The sequence below is a fragment of the Patagioenas fasciata genome, chromosome 2 (genome assembly GCF_037038585.1).
Source record: "Patagioenas fasciata isolate bPatFas1 chromosome 2, bPatFas1.hap1, whole genome shotgun sequence".
Classification (NCBI taxonomy): domain Eukaryota; kingdom Metazoa; phylum Chordata; class Aves; order Columbiformes; family Columbidae; genus Patagioenas; species Patagioenas fasciata.
In genome coordinates this window covers 160,912,035-160,933,045 of record NC_092521.1, presented here as the reverse complement: position 1 = coordinate 160,933,045, position 21,011 = coordinate 160,912,035, and the positions used below count along the sequence as shown (strand labels likewise).

Sequence of the window (21,011 nt, the reverse complement as noted above, 5' to 3'; positions counted from 1 at the left end):
AGACTAAGGAAACACAACACATAATACATAAACTACATACTGGCTTTTTTCTTTGTTTATTAGTTTCTCATAGTCTTTCCAGTACCAACACAAAAAGGAAAAATAGATTAGAAAATAAAAGGATTATATGCGTTGTTTTTCTCTCTTTATCCCTTTCTTTTTGTTAGGCATTTTTGTGTTAATTAAAGGACTGCTCTAGCTCCAACTGAAGTCATCTGGGAGGATTCCTTTTATTTTCAGTGATGATTTTATCATGCCCATGATGAATTGTTTATTAGGTTTGTTGCTTTTCCAGCAGATTGGCTTCTGGGACTTCAAGAAAAAAAACAGGGCAGATTTATAAATAAATATGGTCAGCATATCAATGTATATTGGTAGTAGAAAGGCGAATTCAGCCGAATCCCAGTGAGTAAAACACAGTTTTCTTCTGTGCATTATACTCAGCTGCATTTTAAGAAAAAGGTGCAGACAAAGGAATTGGATTGTTAGTGAAGAAAATGCTCAATTGCCAGGAAACTAAAGTCAGGCTGCTATATCAGTCAGCTTGATTATAAATAAAACCTTTTTCTACCTTTTCACTGTGTAGGTCAGGCTTACATTAAACACTCTCAGTGGGATGGGATGTGGTTTCTTGACAGCATAGGGATAAAACATTGATACCACTGTACCACCCTAAAGTCTTTCTTGCTCTGAAGAACTTATTTCACTTACTGAACCAGTATGCATGACTCACAGTAACCTGGTTTTGTTGCCATTTGTGACAACTATCATTTACAGCATTTGAGGTGCTTTTTCTCAGCCATCTCTTCACAAATTACTGGTGCTTAACTGGTGATCACATTGGATTTGCTTGTAGCTTGAAGGACCCATCTTAAAGGAACTTGAATCACAGTGAATATCAAGCTTCATTAAGCTGTCTTAAATTTGAAGCTTAAAAATATTGGTTTTGTAATATTCAGTGTAGTTCAACAGCAAGATTGGCCTGCATTCCAGCAGTGTGCCAACAGACTGTCGGAGCCTGAGAAAGGAGGAAACACAGTTTCTCATATGGGCCGTTTGTACAGATGGTTCCATATTTTGCCATCCCCACCAGCTGCACACCCTCATTGTGTAGTAATTTTGAACTGGAAATAAAGTATGTACAGAAGAGTCCTGCCACAAAGACTGGTGAGATCACACCTTGAATCCTGTGTTCAGTTTTTAGCCCCTCACTACAGGAAAGATACTGAGGTGCTGGAGCAAGTTCAGAGAAGGGCAACGAAGCTGGTGAAGGGTCTGGAGCACAAGTCTGGGGCTGTTCAGCCTGGAGAACAAGAGCTGAGGGAGACCTTCTCACTCTCTGCAACTACTTGGAAGGAGGTTGTAGCATGGAGGGGGTTGATCTCTTCTCTCAAGTCACAAGTGAAGTGATAGGAGGAGAGGAAATGGCCTCAAGTTGCGCCAGGGAGGTTTAGATTGGATATTAGGAAAAATTGCTTCCTTGAAAGGGTTGTCAGGCATTGGAACAGGCTGCCCAGGGCAGTGGTGGAGTCACCATCCCTGAAGGTGTTTAAAAGATGTGTAGATGAGGTTTTTAGGGCCATGATTTAGTGGTGGACTTGGTGTGGGAGCCATCTGGCCCTGCTGTTGATTCTGAGTCTACAGGTGATCTTTCCTCAGCTGCTTACACTTGCTGCTGCTGCATCATATTACATTATGGGGAAAGCGAAGGAAAGTAAGACAACAGCTATCTCCAAAGTTAAAAATTAATCATTTAATCACTGCTTCTTCCACCTTCCTGAGTCACATTATCAAGCTCAATGGAAAATCTATGAACAGGTATGGTAGTAACATGCAAGTGGCTGGACTTGGTCACACTGAGGCTCATCGTGGCCCAGCATCCTGTCTCCAAGAGCAGTCAGCAGATGCTAATTGAAAAACAGTGAGAAAGAAGCTGACAACTACAAAGTGAACCTCATCTCATCTACCATCCCATTTTTGTGTCAATTTCTGTCATTTTTTGGTGACTTTCTGAACAAGAAATTGAATCCAGACCACTGCGCTAAGGACTCTAGTGTCCTACAGCACCCTGTGCTGAAGGTATAGCACCCTGAGGTAAAGACTATAATATCCTAAAGACTGTAGCATCCTATGGCAATGAATTCTGTGGTTCACTCGTGCATTGCATAGTAATGATAATCCTCTTTGTGTAATACTGACTGATTTCAGTACCCAAATACTGCATTTTAAGACAGCATATGTGATCATTTTTAGTGTGAGAGCCAAACTGGTGTTTAATTCATTAAAAAAACAAAACAAAACAAACACACACACACACAAAAAAAACCCACCAACAAAACAAAACCAAAACAAAACAAAAAAAAAAAAAACAACCAAACAAACAAAAAAACCACACAAAACCCCAAAACATTTGCAAACCAGCAACAGTTATCCATAGCAAAAAAAATGTAAATGCTTTGTGCTGTGGTGTTTGAGTATCATTAGAATAATTTTAAAAGCAAGTGATTTAATTGTGTTTATGCTAATTATAATGTTTACAAATTAGGGAAAGATGCATTTAGCGGTCTGTTGGGAATGGGCTTTGAAACCTCATATGTCTTTGAGTCTACATTACTGTCATTTATTCATAGACTCTTTCTAATACCAAGGTGATTTGCTTTTTAGATTACTCTTGCGTGGAAAGCGAGTCTCAGGAGTCTTCAGCTCAGTGGAATTCAAAACCAGGTTCACGTGCATCTGTGTGTGCTTCAACAGACATTTAACTGAGTTCTTTTCTTCTTTTCCAGGTCCCCGAGTCCCGATGGTGACTGTTCACAACACAACGGATGCACAGAGTAAGGATGGGCTTGAGCTTTGTGATTCTTCCTACAGAAGTAGCCAGGCAGGACAGTGAGATGTAGCTGCTCTTTGGTAAACTCACACTAGCAGGGAGCCCAGACTTTGCCTAAATACAAGTCTTGTGCAAGACAGAGAGACTTGCAGAGCTGTGGTGCTGCCATTGAAAAGCTTTCTGTTTGGGGTACAAACACAACGGGTTTGGCCATAATATTTGTTACCAGCTTTCTCAAAAAAAAAGTGCAAAGTCCATATCTCCCTCTTTCTTTTTGTTAGTCTTTCACAAATTTTGTTTCTTGTCTCACTCAAAAATGATAAATATTTAACTTAATCTACAGTTTTAATAAAATCACTCTGATATGGATTACCAGGTTGAGAGAGAGAACACAGAGCAATGAGCCCCAGAAGTTGTGCCTCTCCCTGGTTTCCTGTTCTGTTCATGGGGTTTGTAGCACTTATTGTCTGATAAAGTTTTTTCATGATAATGGCTCACATCTACACCACTGTGAAGCTGAAATTATTCCAAATATAGGGTTTTTCCCTCAAATTCTTTGGTACTGGCTGTAGCCACTACCAGATGGATTAGGACTCCCTGTAGAGCCCAGAGAGCTGAGGTTTCTGGGATTCCTCTGTCACACCTGCAACAATACAAATTATCAAGAAAGATCATTTTTTTACCCCAAGTCAGCATGACATGAAGCCTCTAATTTATCCTCCTATCCTTTTCAATTAATTTGTTCCAATTAAAATTTTCCTTCAGAGAAAAGAACATGCATGAAACTTAGCAGCATCCTAGAACAAGTTGGGTTAAAGCAATTTGCTGCTGTGTGACTGTACTGTAAGGGCAGCAAGAGAGATCTTCGCTGCCAAAGTAAAGCAGCACAACATACTCTGGACCATGGCGTAGACCATCTGCTATCATCTTGCTTAGAGAGTGACCGTGACATAAATATTTAATTTCCTTGTGACTCAGTTTCTGGTCTATAATTTCTCCATAAAAGCACCATGACAGAGCTGACTTATTTTGTTGTCCAGAGGAGGGCTCTCGCTTTTTGTTCATGTTCATGTTCATGTTCATATTCGTGTTCATGTTCATGATCATGTTATTGCTGCTGGCAATGGTGGGATAGAGGTATAAATGCACAAAGGTTGGCACTTGTAGCTATTCTGGTCTACAAAAATACAAGAATTGGGGTTTTTTTAAGCAATACTGAAAACAAATTGCCAGTTCCTAGCTTCTCAGTCTTTCTGCATCAGTGACCACTCATATCTCAGTCATTGCACAAGGGTGTATCATCTCTTCTTCTTCCCAGCAGAGACCAGGGCTTGGCAGTGCCCTCACTGAGTGTAAGTCCAGAGCAGTCATGGTGATGCAGTCATGGTGAGGCTCCTCAACCCACAGAGGATGTTTCCACAGGGCCAGAACAGTTGGCTCCAAGTTGCAGCTCCAAAGTGGCTTTTTTCCACCCCTTAAACATAATATTTTTATTTTACCATAGGCATGGAGATGGCTGCCTGGCTATAACAGCTCTCATGAACTGTGTTACAGTCTCCTGTACAGTTTTATAAAATACTTTCAGGTGAATAAAACAAGAGATACTATAAAACAGAAACAGCAAAAGAAGGGCTTGAAACAGTAACATAAACCACACCGAGACTAGCTTTATTTTGAGAGATATAGATGTGTAGTATTTATTACATAGAGAACTTGATCTAGTCATGCATAGAACACATTCCCTACTGAAGTTCATGATTTTCTGCACATGATCAGCATTTCCCCTGCTTCCTTTCCTCCCCTCTGCCCCATTTCTTTTGCTTTTGAATAAAGGGCAACTGACAGTTCCGTGTTACTGAATTTACTTATTTAATATGAGCCCATTCCTCTATAAAGAGAGTTTGCCTCTGTATTCTGCAATAATCTGATAATAGTGAGTTGCGCTGAATATTATAGCATGCTTACATTTAATTAAGCAATGACCGTTTGTACTCCACAGACTCAAGCCCCCTGTGGTCCTAAAGCAGAAAAGAAAGTCCTTTAGGAGATATGCCGATCTTTTTTATTTCCTCCACGGTCTTCCTGGCTTTCTGTGAATGCAATTATATGAACAAATAAAACGGCTTGACTAAATTCCCCTACGTGGCAAGCCCCTTTCTGCTGATAAAGCTACTTGTGTGTGCCATAATTAAATGAGAATCTTAATATTTAACTAAACGTAATAGGCTGTTGCTTTGGCACTTTTGTGGGGTTGTGGTTTCAATAGAGATGAGCCAGGCTTTTCAGAAGCAGTGTGAATAGTCATTGAATCAATACACTGTAGCTGAAAGATCTGTGAAATGTATTAAGTGGGAAGGGCATGGCTTTGTGCTGTGCCTGCCTATTCAGCAGAGATGGGCAACGACAGCATGATAATCAGGTACTGCATTATTTTCAGAGCTGGGGTCACACTTCTATTTATCAGTGTGTCTCTAAAGGGAAGTTACAGTCAATGAAACACATAATTTGATGCGAAATCCTCAAACCCTCCTTGGGTTCACATGATAGAGATGGTGCCCTGGATCTCCCTGGTCCAAACCCAGCTGGGTGCCACAGGGATGAGACAATGGGCTCCCCAGACCAGGATTCACTACCATCGCCATGGGTTTCCCCCAGCCCCTGAATCCTTTCCGCATGGGACTCAGGAGCCTCACCGTCACAAGGAGATATATCCCACCACCTAGGACATACAACCTGAAATGTCTCCTAAAGGTGGGCCCTTTCCTTGCCCAAGCTGGGAGGGACTTGCTCTTTCTGATGTTGGATGTAGCTGCTTTTTCTAGAAGAAACTCAGTGGTTAGAGCACATGGCCAGGATGTGGGGAATAAAGATTAATTCCTGGGAAGGAGGAAGGAATCCTCTATTTCAGTCCCAGAGAGTCTTTGGATAAGACACATAAGCAAACTGAATGATCACTGAAAATCTCTGAAAGCCAAGGCTGCTCCAAAACCAGATGTTTTAGGGCTGCATGATCTTTGTCCACCCTTCTCTACCTATGGCTTTCCTTCTTGTGGATTTTTCTCACAACCTTGTCCCGAAGTTTTCCACAGTCTCCTCCTTTTCTCTATTTATTATGTATAACTTGGGCTCAGACTTGAGGACTTCTTAATTTGATATCTAGCTTTGCATGTCAAGTAGATGTCTGCCTGGGACCCTCTACATGGAAGTCACACTCCCATTTGCTGTAAATCAGCTGAATGTCACTGATTTCAGGAATATAGCTTTTTGCCAACACAGTACCTGGAAGGGGTTTCAAAGACTTAAGTGAACTAGATCTCTGTGAGGACTACAAGGAAATTCTTTCATAAGGAAACTTGTGTTACAAACATTCAGGTGACCATAAAATGTTGAAACACTTTTCCATGAACAATGCCAAACGTTTTTCTGACCTTGTCCTTCATCTTTCAGAAATATTTGAGCTGGAAGTGAATGAAAATGTGCAGCTGGCTGTAAATGACAGGCAAATGCCTAAGGTAGAATACATGGAAATCAAGATAGACGATTACAGTAAGTAGCACCTCTCCTTTCCTTTCTTTTTCATTGCTATTGCTGTGAAATGATACAGTCATCTTGGTTAGACTGGCAGGAGGAAAAATTACTTTGACTTTCAATAAACTCACCCAGTCCGCATACACTCTCTTAGGATGTGCTAAATAAGGAGGTTATTACGGAGACAGGATTTGATGACAATGCAGCTGAAGAAAGGCAAAATGATAGGGGTGTGTGAGGGGTTTCCTTTTGAAATTTTCTCTTTAGAGAAAAAAAACACTCTGAGAAATGACACAGTGTAGTGCCCCCATTCTTCAGGGCATTTGCCCCAGCAGGACCGGAGAATCATTTGAGATAGGTTTGAAGTGGGATACTGTCTGTGCTTGCTGACTATAGCTGTGGCCGCCTTTCAGTGTACAATGCTCAACTGCAGTGAATAGAGATGACTTGCCAATGACTGCCCACCAGAGTCATTCAGGATTCTTTGAGAAACCAATATCATTTGATAGGGTTGGAAAAAAAATGCTTTATGAGGAAAGCCAAAACAGTAAAGAAGGCAGAAACTCAGAGCAGTTTGTATCTGCAGGTGGTGCATTATTTGTGTAATCATTCCCTGCATACCTATATGCCGAAGAGGACAGAGAGAGAAAAGCCTAATGGCAAACACTTAAAGCGTAAGCGTTTTCTGCCTGTCTCTATAGTTGTACCTGAAACAACCTAAAAAGCATCTCCTCTGGCTGTAAGCAGGTATCTTACCTATATGTGGAAAATCTGCATACCTGGAGTTGTTCAGTGCTCCCAAAAATTACAGTTTATGTGTATGATAGAAACTAAAAAAAAACCCAAAGTCCCTGGATTCAAAGTATGACCAATGCTATTTCCCGTGCCAAGAAGGATTGTACCTCTCAGATTGGATGCAGTGAAATAAGGCAGTGAGGTGTGATGGATGACAAGTTACTAATTTTGACCATTGCCAGGTGTTATAAAATGTGAAGCAAAGTCTGAGGGACAGTTGCCATTTGAAAGGGATCATAATGGCCCTAACATGTTCTGCTTGCCACATGGGCATTAGGAACATAAACCAGTGCATGAGATAACAAGAACAGACATGACTTCCCAGGGCTTATGGGCAGGAAAAGATGGGGAAAGAGCCTGTCACAAAGATCATGCCTATCCCTACCATGAGCCAATTCGTAGAGGCACTGGCATCTTATTAGGAATAACTGAGCTCAGTGCTAAATTTCTTAACTGCAGGTATCATTGAAATGTGATTCTAGTCATTTAATGTAAAATATATATGTGTTTGTGTGTGTGTAATAAATACAAACTGGCGGCAGGTGTGTGGCTGTTCTTCTGCACTCTCCCTATATATTCACGGCTTTGGGCTTAACAGCCTTGGGAACACTGCACGTAGTGCTTAGTTATATTTAAAGTCAAGTGATGGCCTTTTTGGCTGCCCCTTGGCCATTGAGGCAATTTGCAGCTATTAGCATTCAGATGGAATAACTAATTAGGCGGAGTGTCAAACAATGATTGCCAAGCAAACCACTTAAACTGCGTGGTTAATCTGTGTATTAATCTATGGAAAATGCTACTAATACCAATTTGATTGCTGGGCCTTTGCTAATCTGGGTTGTAGTTAACATTTTAAAAATAGATGTTGTCGCATTAATGCAGAAAGCGTTTGTATAGCAGCAGTTTGGGCTGTCAATATGATGCCATAGGAAGCATTAAATGAAGCTTTGGTGATCACATCCCATACTTACATTGGTTCAGTACCAGTACAACGGTGTGGGTGTCAGCACATTTACCTCCTGTTCTATAGCAAAATTAAGCCCTCTAGAAGTTAGGATTAAAATACATGTTTCTTTATCTGTTCTCACACCATTATAGCAAAATAATCCTATTCTATCCCCCAGCCACTGTACTTAATTGGGTTTTAAATTATCATTTTCATCACCAATTTTCCCCCTCCTCTGCTGCCCTGAAATATTGATTTCTGGCTGTGTCACTCTCCCAGCTGCCAAAAAGGAAAATTATAGCTATTGCCAGATGTTAATTGAATGCTGTAAAAGTGAAGCATGACTGAGCAGCTCACACTGTACTCCTGAGTTACATTTCTTGTCACCTCAGCTATCATAATATGGGTCTTTTCTTTGACAACATCTGTGTTTCTAAGGTGGTATTTACTAGTGCCTCTGATGAAATGCCATTTTGTTCCTGCTCATAAGTGACCAAAGCACCAGAAAAACCTATTAGAGTTATGTCAGCATTCCCACACTGAAAACATGTTGTTATTTGGGTTTGGTTTTTTTTTTGTCTAGGATTGCCAATGCAGATCTTAAAGCCAGCAACCTTTTCGGACACTGCGCACTACCCCTTGCTTTTGATTGTGTAAGTTCTAGCTCGTCCTTTCTTCCTGTTCACCTTATTAGGGTAGGATAGAAACCTTGGCCATGATCAAAACCTTTTCAGATATGGTTTGTACAATAAATGCCAGACTGTTTTAGCACCTTAGTCTGGCGCATTGGTCCCTACCCCCTGTCTCACCTCAGAGCTGGGAGAGGTTGGCTGTAGGTCCCTTCTTCCCCAAGTTTGAGCCAAGGGTTTCAGCTCTCAGGAGGGTGCCCTAGTGAAATCCTGCAGAGTAGATTGTAATATTCTGTAAAATTGTTCGACATACATTTGCAATTCAGTAATAAGGGGGGCAGAAACAGGACTGGGAGGAATAAAAGATGGATGTTGACTTTCTGTCCCAGTGCCTGGAGCACTCACCGTGTGCTTAACGGCAGGAAGTATTAGAGTGGGATGCAGTCAACATTACAGCTTGAATTTTAGACACCCTCATGCAGCAATCCTTCCCATGTAAATGCCATTGTCCTCTGAAGTTGCGATAAAGCAAGAGCTAAAAACCTTTGAAGATCTCCACAACATTAACGTTTATATTAGGTAGGTTCTTCCTGGCAGACATAGCAGATGAGTATTTCTTTGAGCAACGTTTAGTAATAACAATACAGATTCCTGAGTTTTTTCTGGCAATTTGGAAATAAACTGGGGGAGGGAAGTCATTGACCTTGGAAGAACCCATTTGGCCCTGGCTGCGTCCCACTGCATCACTTGCTGCTTGCCAGGGAACACCCCACGAGAGAGATGCCTCATGCAGGAGTGACGAATGCCTGATGAATGCCTGAACACCATCCTGCACATTCCTCCATGAAGGACAAAAACACTGCAGTAAGTGTGCCGTTACATCACAAAATTACTGCAGAGAAAATATACTTCATTATACAAGTGCTTGAGGAAGATTGGTACTCATCAAGCTAACAGCACTTGATTAGGCTGCCTCTGAAGCTGGATGTGCCTGCATCTTGCTTGAATAAATGCAAATAACTGATGTCACATGCACATTAAGATCCTGCAGTGAGTTGCCTAATGTCTCCAAGAACCCCAAAAAGGACAAGAAACAGATGGAAATGCCAGTGGCTGTACAGTAATCCCAGCCTTAAAATATTACTTACAACCATCATCATCATCTCTTGACTTTTTCCAGCTGTCTGGCTGAAGTGGGTCGATATTTCTCAAGACAGTTGTCCTATGCAGGATCTGGCCCTAAGAAGAAGAGTGAAAAGGGAATCTGCCCACCCCTTCCCCTTACCCACCAATTTTGTGCCAGCCTGAACATTTTTAATCTGTTATATTTATCGCATTGAAAGTGTCCTTTCCCTCTGTACTTGTGTGAAGCAGTGGTGACAGAAGTGATTGACAGCTCCATCTACAGCTGCTTTTGAGAACCACGTGGGAAAGGGAAGGTCTGGGCTGGATTAATGGGGGCAGTGAATGAAAGCTCAGTTCTTGCCAGTAGAGGATGATAGATGTCGGCAAGTTTCATCCAACATATTTTGGCAGTGCCAGCGCACCCCAAAGCCAGGGTCCTCACATAAACCCCTTCACCAGAAAAATACCATCTTTGGAGAATGCAGACAAAAGATATAGATCAGAACAGGTGTAAAAAGGGAGAACTCAGCTGACCTCTATGTCACTGCCCTGGTTTATTCATGGGAGGAATCCTGCCCAGTTATTGCTGTGCTTGCTAGATTCATTCAAAGCTCGGCTTAGCACAGTGATAGCTGCTGTGCAAAGAGGGAGGCAGAAAGCAACCTGCAGCTTCTACCCCAGCCTCAAAACCCGTCCCACACAACCAGCTTTCTGCACACCATTTTTGCGGAGATTGGTCTCCCCATCTTGAAATCTACCCTGCTTTATGATGCATGCAAGAGCTGCCGGTCCCCATCTCCGTGGCAAGCCCCAGGGAGGGCTTTTGGCCTGTGCTTGGTGCCATTGCCTTTGCTTGATGCCTGTTTCTGTTTCAGAGATGGGACACCTGGTAACCAGATTGTAACAGAGAGATTTGAGGTGACGTGGGAAAGTGTCATGGTCAGTTCTCATAATGCCATCGTGCTGAAGTTTGACGGTCGTGGGAGCGGCTTCCAAGGCACTAAGCTGTTGCATGAGGTTAAGAGGAGGCTGGGCCTTTTGGAAGAGAAGGATCAGTTGGAAGCTGTTCGGTGAGTGACACTGTTATTGAAGAAATTAATTCATTAATGATAATTAACCAAGACTGCCAAGACTGTTCCTTTAATGGTGTGTATGGTAGAGCAAGGAGATGGAAGGAAATCATAGGATCATAGAATGGTTTGGGTTGGAAGGGACCTTAAAGATCACCTAGTTCCAACACCTTAAAGATCACCTCATTCCAACCCCTTCTGACACCTTCCACCAGACCAGGTTGCTCAAAGCCCCATCCAACCTGGCCTTGAACATTTCCAGGGATGGGGCATCAACAGCTTCTTTGGGCAGCCTGTTCTAGTGCCTTAACCATCCTCATGGTGAAGAATTTCTTTGTTATATCTAATCTAAATCTACATTCTTCCAGTTTAAAGCCGTTAGCCCTTGTCTTATCACAAAATGCCCTTGTAAAAAGCCTCTGTCCAGCTTTCTTGTAGGTCCCCTTTAGGTACTGGAAGGTTGCTACAAGGTGTCCCTGGAGCCTTCTCTTCTCCAGGCTGAACACCCCTAGCTCTCTCAGCCTGTCCTCACAGGAGAGGTGTTCCAACCCTCTGATCATCTTTGTGGCCTCCTTTGGACTCTCCAATAGGTCCATGTCCTTATGTTGGAGGCCCCAGAGCTGGACACAGCACTCCAGGGGGCTTCTCATGAGAGAAGACTAAAGGGGGAGAATGTAGTCCTGCCTCTGTAAGCAGGTGATGGCATGTGAGAGACAGCTCATGCCAGCCAGTGCAGGGGGAGAAAAACAAACCTGAAACAGAGTTAGATTAGAGCACACTTATCTGTATCACGTGTTCAAAACCTGTTTATTTTTAGCTCTGTACAGTCATATGGCTACAAACAAGCTCGAATATCAGTTCCTACTTATTTTTTTGCTAGACTGGTATAATAGTTGGAAAAAAATCCATCTTTAAACCCTTAAACTTCTAAAAAGAGAAAAAACAGTGCAAACCCCTAAGTGTCAAGTCCTGTCATATTGTTAGATTTATTCTGCACATAATCACACTAAAAACACTATCAGAGTAGTGCAGTAGGATCAGCTTTATTATGTCTTTCAGAAGTATTGCAGGTTATTTGCTGCCATTACTTGATCAAATCCAACACAACAGTTTGCAAGATTAAATCAAACAGAGATTCATGTGAAAGCGGCATGTAGCAACGTGAATTTAGGTTGTGTACATCATTTTTCTGCCGCCCCCCCAAATTCAAGCTGACATCACATTATGTTTGTTATATCTAAGGGAAAAATATTTTTAACCCATTGTTTCTTCTCTTTCATGTTCTAGGACGATGCTGAAGGAGCATTACATTGATAAACTGCGAGTTGGTGTGTTTGGGAAGGTAGCGTTTTCCCATTGTTCCTCTGTGCTGCTCTAGTTGGCTGATGCAGCTACACAGCTGAGCTAAATCGTGATTTATCGAATATGTCAGGGGTGTCTTTTTCATTATTATTTGTTTTTGAGATAGACTCCTTCTTTCTCAGATGTGTGAAGATGAAAGCTCTCATTTTATCAATGTATTTGTCATTTTTTTAATTAACTTCCAAGCGCAGAAAGTGACTAGTTGTCAGAAAAATGCTGTCAGATAATTAATTATTTTTTCCCCTTGCAAACTTTCATTTCATTTTTGTCTCATAAGGCCTATGGGAATGGGGGTAGATCTAAGTCGTGTTGTACAAATGTACAACAACAATATTGATTTCTGAGGCTGATTCACACCACGGTGTGCGCCCGTCTGGGAAACTGCAATTGCGAAGTGAACATGGTTTGAAATGAGAGTGGGACTAAGAGCAGAAATTGTTTTTTGTGGGAGACAGAAGCTTAAGGTGGGCAAAGAGAGCTGCACATACAGCAGCATCTCTGCAGGGAATTGTTAACAGGGTGATGGCAGACACTGAAATTGTGATGCTCATTTTAAATAATGAAAGACTGGGGTAACATTTTGGAGAGGTAACATATCTGATCAGATCCACAGCAATAACGTGGGATGAAAAGAGACAAGTTTTTGGGCCCACAACTCTCCTGCCTTCAGGAGAGCGCAATGAATGTAGAGTTCATCTTCAGCCGCATCCACCAAAGCCAGGGAGATGTCCTTTCTTTGGTCTTTTTTCAGGGAAAAGTGTTAAAAGCTCTGTAATGAACGAAGTTTTGCTGCAAGGTCTCAGCTGCCCTGCTTCTGTACCCAAAAGCAGCAGCATCTCATGACAGGACTGCTGACGTCCCTGCCTTGTTTGTGTTCCAGGACTACGGTGGTTACCTGAGCACTTACATGCTTCCAGCTGGCGAAGAGAACCAGGTGTTCGCCTGTGGAGCTGCTCTTTCCCCGCTGACAGACTTCAAACTATATGGTAAATCCTGTCCCAGAGCCCACAGACCCTCGTGTTCACCACAAATTATGTTTCTGCCCTAACATTTCCTAGTTATCATAGCTTTCTTCCCCAAGATCCTGCTTGTTTTCTATTGTGCATCTTCTTAGGACCAGCCATAAACTCTTCAAGAGCAATTTTGCTGGCACCAGTGTGACCAGCCATGGTGGTCAGAGTAATAAAGTAACTTTTATTACTTTTTTCTTTTAAATAATGGAGACTTGGCTCTAGACCCCTCCAGCCTCTGACACCACCGTGTACCACTGCATAGAGTGTGCTTCCTCCTTGCCTGAACCATCCATGGGTGGGAGCTGTGGTCCAGCCTGCCCACCTCATCCTCTCTCCAATGACAATACTCCACTGCACATTGTGGTACTTTCAGGGACACCAGTTATCTTTGCACTTGATACCAGTGGAAATCAAAGGACTGTCACAGAAGACAGTGATGTTAAGCCAGCCTTCTGGTCCCGTACAGTTATCCGTGGGACCAACAGGAGCTTGCAGTAGACCATTGATGGAGATGGCTCCATGTGAAAGGAGAAAAGGACACAAGAAGATAGTGCTCTTCTCATTTCTTGGCTGTATTCTGGAAAAAAGGGGGAAAAAAAATGCTCTTCTGTGACTTATTTAGAAACCATAAATACATGGTGATAATGAAAGACTGTAGTATCATACGTATTCTTAGTGCATTTTCAAAAAAAATTATAAATATGCCCTGTGTAAGTAAGGCAAGCTTAGAAAGGATCTTTTTTTCAGTATTTGCAATATTTGACTCAGAAGCACTTATGACTGAAGCCAATGTTTTCTTTTTGTTTCTTTTCAAGCTTCAGCCTTTTCTGAAAGATACTTGGGCTTGCATGGGATTGACAACAAAGCGTATGAGGTAACTGCATGGACACTGCATTTCCCTGATATAATGTGAACAGGGGTTTTAACGCTTCCTCAACATGTTCTCTTTTAGGGGGTGAAAAGAAATATGCAAGATGGTTTCACTAGTAAAACTCCCTATATATAAAAGGCAGGAAGGTGTCCTTCAGCCTGCTTACTGCTTTTGTTGTCTTAACAAACTCAAACATTAAAAGGAAGCCTACAGAGAGTGGAAACAAGGACAAGTAGCTTGGGAGGAATACAGAGAATTGTCCAGGCAGCCAGTGATCAGGTTAGGAAAGCTAAAGCCCTGATATAGTTAAATCTGGCCAGGGACATCAAGGGCGATAGGAAAAGCTTCTATAGGTACATTGGTGATAAAAGGAAGACTAGGGAAAATGTGGGTCCTCTTCAGAAGGAAAGAGGAGACCTGGTTACCTGGGATATGGAGAAGGCTGAGGTACTCAGCGAATTTTTTGCCTCAGTCTTCATGGGCAAGTGCTGTAGCCACACCACTCAAGTTGCAGAAGGCAAAGACAGGGACTGGGACAATGAAGAACCACCCACTTCAGGAGATCAGGTTCGAGATCATCTAAGGAACCTGAAGGAGCACAAGTCCATTGAGACCTGATGAGATGCCTCTGTGGGTCCTGAAGTCACTTGTGGATGAAGTTGCTAAGCCACTATCCCTTGTACTTGAGAAGTCATGGCAGTCTGGTGAAGTTCCCACTGACTGGAAAAAGGGAGACACAACCCCCATTTTTAACAAGGGAAAAAAGGAAAACCCATGATGGGTCATCTGAGGATTAGAGAACTCATTAATGAAGTCCAAAAATAGAGGGAAGATCAGAGGCACCCTTGCAAAATTTGCAAACACTGTCTAAGTCCATACAGAGTGTAAACCTGCAAGAACGCCAGAACAAGCTTGCATCCACCAAAATTCCCCAAAACTTGCTTTTAATGCTAAAGAAATAGGCAGGCTCACTTCTAATGTTCAGAGTTGATTTATCTTTGAAATGAAGCGAGACACACGTAATCTGTAACGTAAAATGAGAGTGACGATAACTTAATAATACATGCCAATATTTTTAGCCAGCTAATTTGACCTCTGTAGCCAGGCATGGAAGTTTCTGTTGCTGTTGGAGACGTACTTGCCTGTCTTTTGTGAAAACCACATAGGATAGTGGGAAGATGAAAACAGGTGTGAGATAGGACTGATACAAGACTGTCTTAACTGAAAAATACATTAAGTCATGTAAGTGAATAAAAGCCAGGACACATGCATTTAAACAGTGAAGGAAGCATGAATTTAAATTGACAGGTATTCTTCCCTGCCCCCCTACAGAGCAGTAACATCTGTATTTTGAGATGTACATTCCTTTTGCCACTTTGAGACTTTTTTGGAGTCTCTTGGAGCTTTTTTGAGACTTGTATTCTTCTGAACACGGCAACAGAAAGTGGAGAAGTCCCTCGTTTCTCTTACCCAGTCACTCAGATTTGTATTTCTCCCTGTGCACTTGAGGGCAAAGGCATTCTCAGCAGTGGACACTTGAATTTAGCATCAGATCCTCCCCTGGGCTGTCAAAACTCACTGAGGTTGGCTTTCAAACCATACCAAAGTCACTCCACCTCTCTGAAGTGTTCTTAGGCATAGCACCTGGGCACACTTTTCATCAGTGTTTTGTATTCACTGGAAATTCACTTTGGCATTCTCCATGTGTTCTGCAGTTCAGGCTTTCAGTGAACATTATCAGAACAGACGAGGGTCTCTGACCTCTTCCTGCTGCTGATACTGAGCCTAGAAGGACAGGGACAGGTCTGTTTTAACCTCCAGACTGATTCAAGTAGCCAAAAGAATATGCTGTGCTGGTGTCTGCTTGTTATCCATGTGATGAAGTATCAAATGGAATTAAGTGCTTCTATTTTTTCCATATAAATTGCTCATTTCTAGCAAGATTTTAATCTTATTGCAACCTTTACCTTCACAGATCACCAAATTAGCACACAGAGTCTCATTACTGAAGGAACAGACGTTTTTGATCATTCATGCTACTGCTGATGGTAAGTTAGCCCATCATTTGAGCTCATTATATATTTGGGATGGCTTTGATTTTTCTTAATTACATTTGCCCCTTTAATGATTGTAATCTGTTTTTACAGAAAAAATCCATTTTCAGCATACTGCGGACCTTATCACACACCTAATTAGGGAGAAGGCTAATTACAGCTTGCAGGTACAGTATATGTTTCTTTTTTTTTTCATATTTGAACAGTTATTTCCCAGTTTGAACTCAAACCACTGTTATGAAGCAAGCTTTGAAAAGCCACTTGCAAACTCAGCTTAGCAGTAGAAACAGCACCAGCGTATAATGTGTGCCTATGTTGTACTCCCGTGCTTATTTGACACCACTATTTTGGTTTGTACAGTTGTAGAACAATTATTAAATTACAGTAAATTAGGTTTTGAGAGATGTATCTCTAAGAAATTGATACCTGTTGGCTTTCTGTGGGAACAACAGGCCAAATTCAGGATGAATTACAGAGAAACAGGGATCTAAATTAAATCCATCAGAAAAGTGGAGTGAAATGTCACTTATATCTGGCATCCCACTGCAAAAGACACGCTCTGGTCTAGAAAGCCACTCTTTCCACTGAATTACATCTTTGATTTGCTGAATGCCCCATGTCCAAGCCATTCAGTCTTCCAAAATGAACCCATCCACCGACCATGGGGATGGTCCCTACCCTCTGCTACATCCCAAGGCACAGCCAGGAGAGTGCAACTAGTCCAGGCTCAAACCATGCCAAGGATCATGCTACAGTTCACAGTACAGACAGTTGCATTGCAGTGCCCAAGCCCTACTAACACTTGATTTACTGAATACCAGCTCCCTCTGGCTGCGTTTGTGTGGAGCTTCATGTGATGGCTACGCTCACTCCATCATGCTCTGAAGACAGATAGAATGGAGCAAAGACACCAGAGACAAGTAATAAGCCCAATGTGGGCACTTCTGCACATTTCCCAGTGCAAAAGCATTGGTAATTTGGAGCTTGAAGGCACTGATGGGCTTGATACTCCTCAAAGATTAGTTGGGGACTGAGTGGGGGGCTCAGGGATCTACATCTTGGATCAAGGTACTCAGAGCAGTCGTAAGACACTTCAGTCCTGCCTGCAAGGATGCAGCCCTTCAATATCCCAGTCTATGATCCTCCCCATTATGATCCTCTTCCATTCCTTCAACATGTGCAAAAGTTACCTGTTCATTAAAACGGAAAGCTGTGTTCAAACTATTTCATTTCTAGCTTCCCATGTTTTTCTAGTTAATTACTTTTTCAGCAAGATTTATTTCGATTTTTTACTTACTATCATTTTTTTTTTCTTTAAATCCGTCATTTCAGTTAGTAAAACCTAATGCTGTTTCTCTAAACAGACTTGCACCGGGATTTTTTCCGTTTTCACAAGAGCAAGCACTGCTTTTTCTAAGTGTGGTCTGGTTCTTCTTAGACCGAACTTGTTCCGAATGGAGCTAAATTTAAAACCTTTCCCTTAAAAAGTTCCTTTTGAAGGAAGATGCAAGTCTGTGCTCAGAGCACTGTGGTCCCTGAATTACCCTGGACCTCACGTGCATCCGTGGGAAGACGTTCAGTCCCAAGGAGGAGCAGTGGGTTTGCAGACCAGCTCGCATTGCAGATATGGGTGGTCAGTCACAGAATCACAGAAAGTTAGGGATTGGAAGGGACCTTGAAAGATCATCCAGTCCAATCCCCCCGCCAGAGCAGGAACACCCAGATGAGGTGTTCAGACAGCTTTTGAATGTCTCCAGAGAAGGAGACTCCACAACCCCCCTGGGCAGCCTGGGCCAGACTCTGGCACCCTCACTCTGAAGAAGTTTCTTCTCAAATTTAAGTGGAACCTTTTGTGTTCCAGTTTGAGCCCACTACCCCTTATCCTATCATTGGTTGTCACCGAGAAGAGCCTGGCTCCATCCTCGTGACACTCACCCTTTATATATCTGTAAACATTAATGAGGTCACCCCTCAGTCTCCTCTTCTCCAAGCTAAAGAGCCCCAGCTCCCTCAGCCTTTCCTCACACAGGAGATGCTCCACTCCCTTCATCATCTTTGTTGCCCTGCACTGGACTCTCTCCAGCAGTTCCCTGTCCTTCTTGAACTGAGGGGCCCTGAACTGGACACAATATTCCAGGTGTGGTCTCACCAGGGCAGAGTAGAGGGAAAGGAGAACCTCTCTGACCTATTAACCACCCCCCTTCTAATCCACCCCAGGTACCATTGGCCTTCCTGGCCACAAGGGCACAGGGCTGGCTCATGGTCATCCTAGACTTTAAGCTCCTACTGCTACAATATTTCCCTGTTTCTTTGCAGATCTACCCTGATGAAAGCCATTACTTCAGCAATGCAGCATTGGAGCAGCATTTGTACAACTCCATTGTCAACTTCTTTGTGGCGTGTTTCCAAGTTCAGGACAAACTCCCGATAGTCCCACTGAAAGAGGAGGAGGACGACGATTAACCCTACTTGTCCGTGCTAAGCACAAGGCAGATCTCTCTAACAATATGCAACTTGGATCATTTTCCTGAAGAAAGAGATGTTACATTGTTAGCATGTATTTAAAGAAAACTGAAAGCAGCTCATCTGCTTTACTTGACAGCAACTCCTTCCTAAATGGAAGAACATTAAGCATGGGGAACTCAGCAGAAACTGCTGTCCAAAATTAATCCGTCACAACCAACATTTTTTTCTTTCTTCTTCTTTTTTTTTTCTTTCTTCTTTTTTTTTTCCCTTTATTTTTTGGGGTTTGTTTGTTTGTTTGTTTGTTTGCCACAAAATGACTTCTAGCTTGAAAGTGGCAAGGCCCTGGACTTGAAGGGACACCCCAAGAAACTGCTTTGAGGACTGGAAGATTTAATGTCTTTGCATTCAAGCAATCAAGCAGTACCAATGAAATCTATCATCCATATGAAGGTTATTATAGTTAGCATCACACTCTGTCAGAAAAAGTATCTAACCTAATACATGGAAAAGATTATAGCACAATCACTTTGAGGGATACCTACTTGCCTACTCTTTCCCATGTTCAGAAGTTTTCTCATTGGTACAGGACACGGAAATTCAATTGTACGAAATATTGCTATAGTTAAACTGTTCTTTACCTTCCCGTAATTATTTCTTCATTTTGTATAGCTTTTACTTCTGTTTTCATTTGGTGTCATGCTTACCTTATTAGCTTCTCAGCTTGTTCTGGATGGGAAAAAATCATACACTGAATTAACCAAATCACTTTAGACCTTAGGGGTCTAAAGAGGCAATGGGGGTCAATGTACCCAAACTTTAAAAAATCTATTAGACTAAAGCAAAGAAAATCTCACTCTCATGTTCCCGGCACAGCCTTTGCCTGCAAGATTGAGTATTTTCTTTGGCAGCCTCAAAAAATATGCACATAAATAAGCTAAATCAGCCTAACACTGAGATATTTTTATTGTACTACAGAAAAATAGGTGAGAGGCATAGTTATTTTTTCTTCTTTTAGTGTTGGAAGAATTGGTTGGCAACCTATTGGGGAACAGCTAGATGAGGCTATGGTAGTAGGAATTTTTTGTACCAGATACTTCACAGATCATCTCAAAAAGCCATTTAAACAAAACCCATGTGCTGGGCTTTATTGCTTAGTTTTATTCCGGGTCACTGATTAGCACATTCCAAACTGGTTTAATTATCTCTTCTTCTCACACTAGCGTAAAAGAAAAAAAATGGGAGCATTTTTGCTTTAAAATATCTAACACTTCATTATAGCATTGCAAAGCAACTTTTAAAACTTCTTATGAAAACGTTCAGCTCTCAGAAGGAAATCCAGCTTCATCCACATCCACTTACCACAACATAAGAATTTTGCCTAGTGTCACTCCTTGTAAAGTATTCTGACCAAATGTACAGCCAGTATTAATACTGTATATTTCATTTTGTTGTATATAAAGGAATGTAAGTCAGTTATTTGTCAGGTCCCCAAGCCAATATTAGTCTTGTGTTCAGCATGCATGCGATAACACTTCTTTGCTGATCAGGAGTCTTTAGAAGTACTAGCTTGGGAATATAACAATTAATGTAATTTCTTTTCTTGTTTTGACAGCTTGAATGTCAATGCCGGTTTCTACTTTTTACATAGTACTATGGGTAAACTCACATCCTGACAGCAATGATGATGTTTCCATTGTGTTCTTTAGTGTGTCTTTTTTATTATCATTATTTTAAGCTTTGAATGTTGGTTGTACTTTGACCATCATGACAAATATATTGATAAACCACAGAAATTACCTAGTTTGGTTTTGATTGTCTTCTTTAATTTACAGTGCATCAACAATGCGTGAACAAGAACTACAGTATAAATCAGCTTTATCTGGCAAAATGCCAAATAGACAATAAGAATGCTGCGTGTCCAGATTTTGCTACACTGAACAGGCTCAAAATCCTGAAATGAACTTGACCTGAAAAATGTAAAAATTTGCTCTGTCCACAATCTTTTGTAGAAAGAACTTTAGGATGTGGCATGGTAGTGTTTGTTCATTCATGGAATAAAACATTATTTTACCACCCTGGTTGCTACTCCTGTTATTTAATTTAGAGTACTTAGATAAACATTGAGTTGCTTGAAATGCTATTCCTGGTTGAACTGAGCCCACACTCCAGGATGCAGGTCAGAAAAATGGAAACAAGTCCTTATAAACAAATACACGTTACCATTCAGTCTGCCCATGACCTTGGTAGGTGGTGTCACCATGATAAGCGATAACTGCTTTTGAGGAAAACATGAAGGAGCACAAAGTGGGTTCATTCCCAAAG

The 21,011-nt window shown here is 41.7% G+C and overlaps 1 protein-coding gene across 4 annotated transcripts in view; it reads left to right on the top strand.

Moving 5' to 3' along the window:
• The window catches only part of DPP6 (dipeptidyl peptidase like 6), a 563,202-nt gene extending 542,435 nt beyond the window's left edge, over window positions 1–20,767 (top strand). For all 4 annotated transcript variants that reach the window (XM_065831232.2, XM_071805326.1, XM_065831231.2 and 1 more), the window contains exons 17-26: window positions 2,787–2,834; window positions 6,278–6,376; window positions 8,683–8,752; window positions 10,729–10,923; window positions 12,211–12,265; window positions 13,166–13,271; window positions 14,114–14,172; window positions 16,145–16,217; window positions 16,317–16,390; window positions 18,540–20,767. In XM_065831232.2, coding sequence (XP_065687304.1) covers window positions 2,787–2,834; window positions 6,278–6,376; window positions 8,683–8,752; window positions 10,729–10,923; window positions 12,211–12,265; window positions 13,166–13,271; window positions 14,114–14,172; window positions 16,145–16,217; window positions 16,317–16,390; window positions 18,540–18,686 — 926 coding nt within the window. In that variant the 3' untranslated portion in view covers window positions 18,687–20,767. The remainder of the gene's footprint in view (window positions 1–2,786; window positions 2,835–6,277; window positions 6,377–8,682; window positions 8,753–10,728; window positions 10,924–12,210; window positions 12,266–13,165; window positions 13,272–14,113; window positions 14,173–16,144; window positions 16,218–16,316; window positions 16,391–18,539) is intronic.
• The last annotated feature ends 244 nt before the right edge of the window (window positions 20,768–21,011 follow it).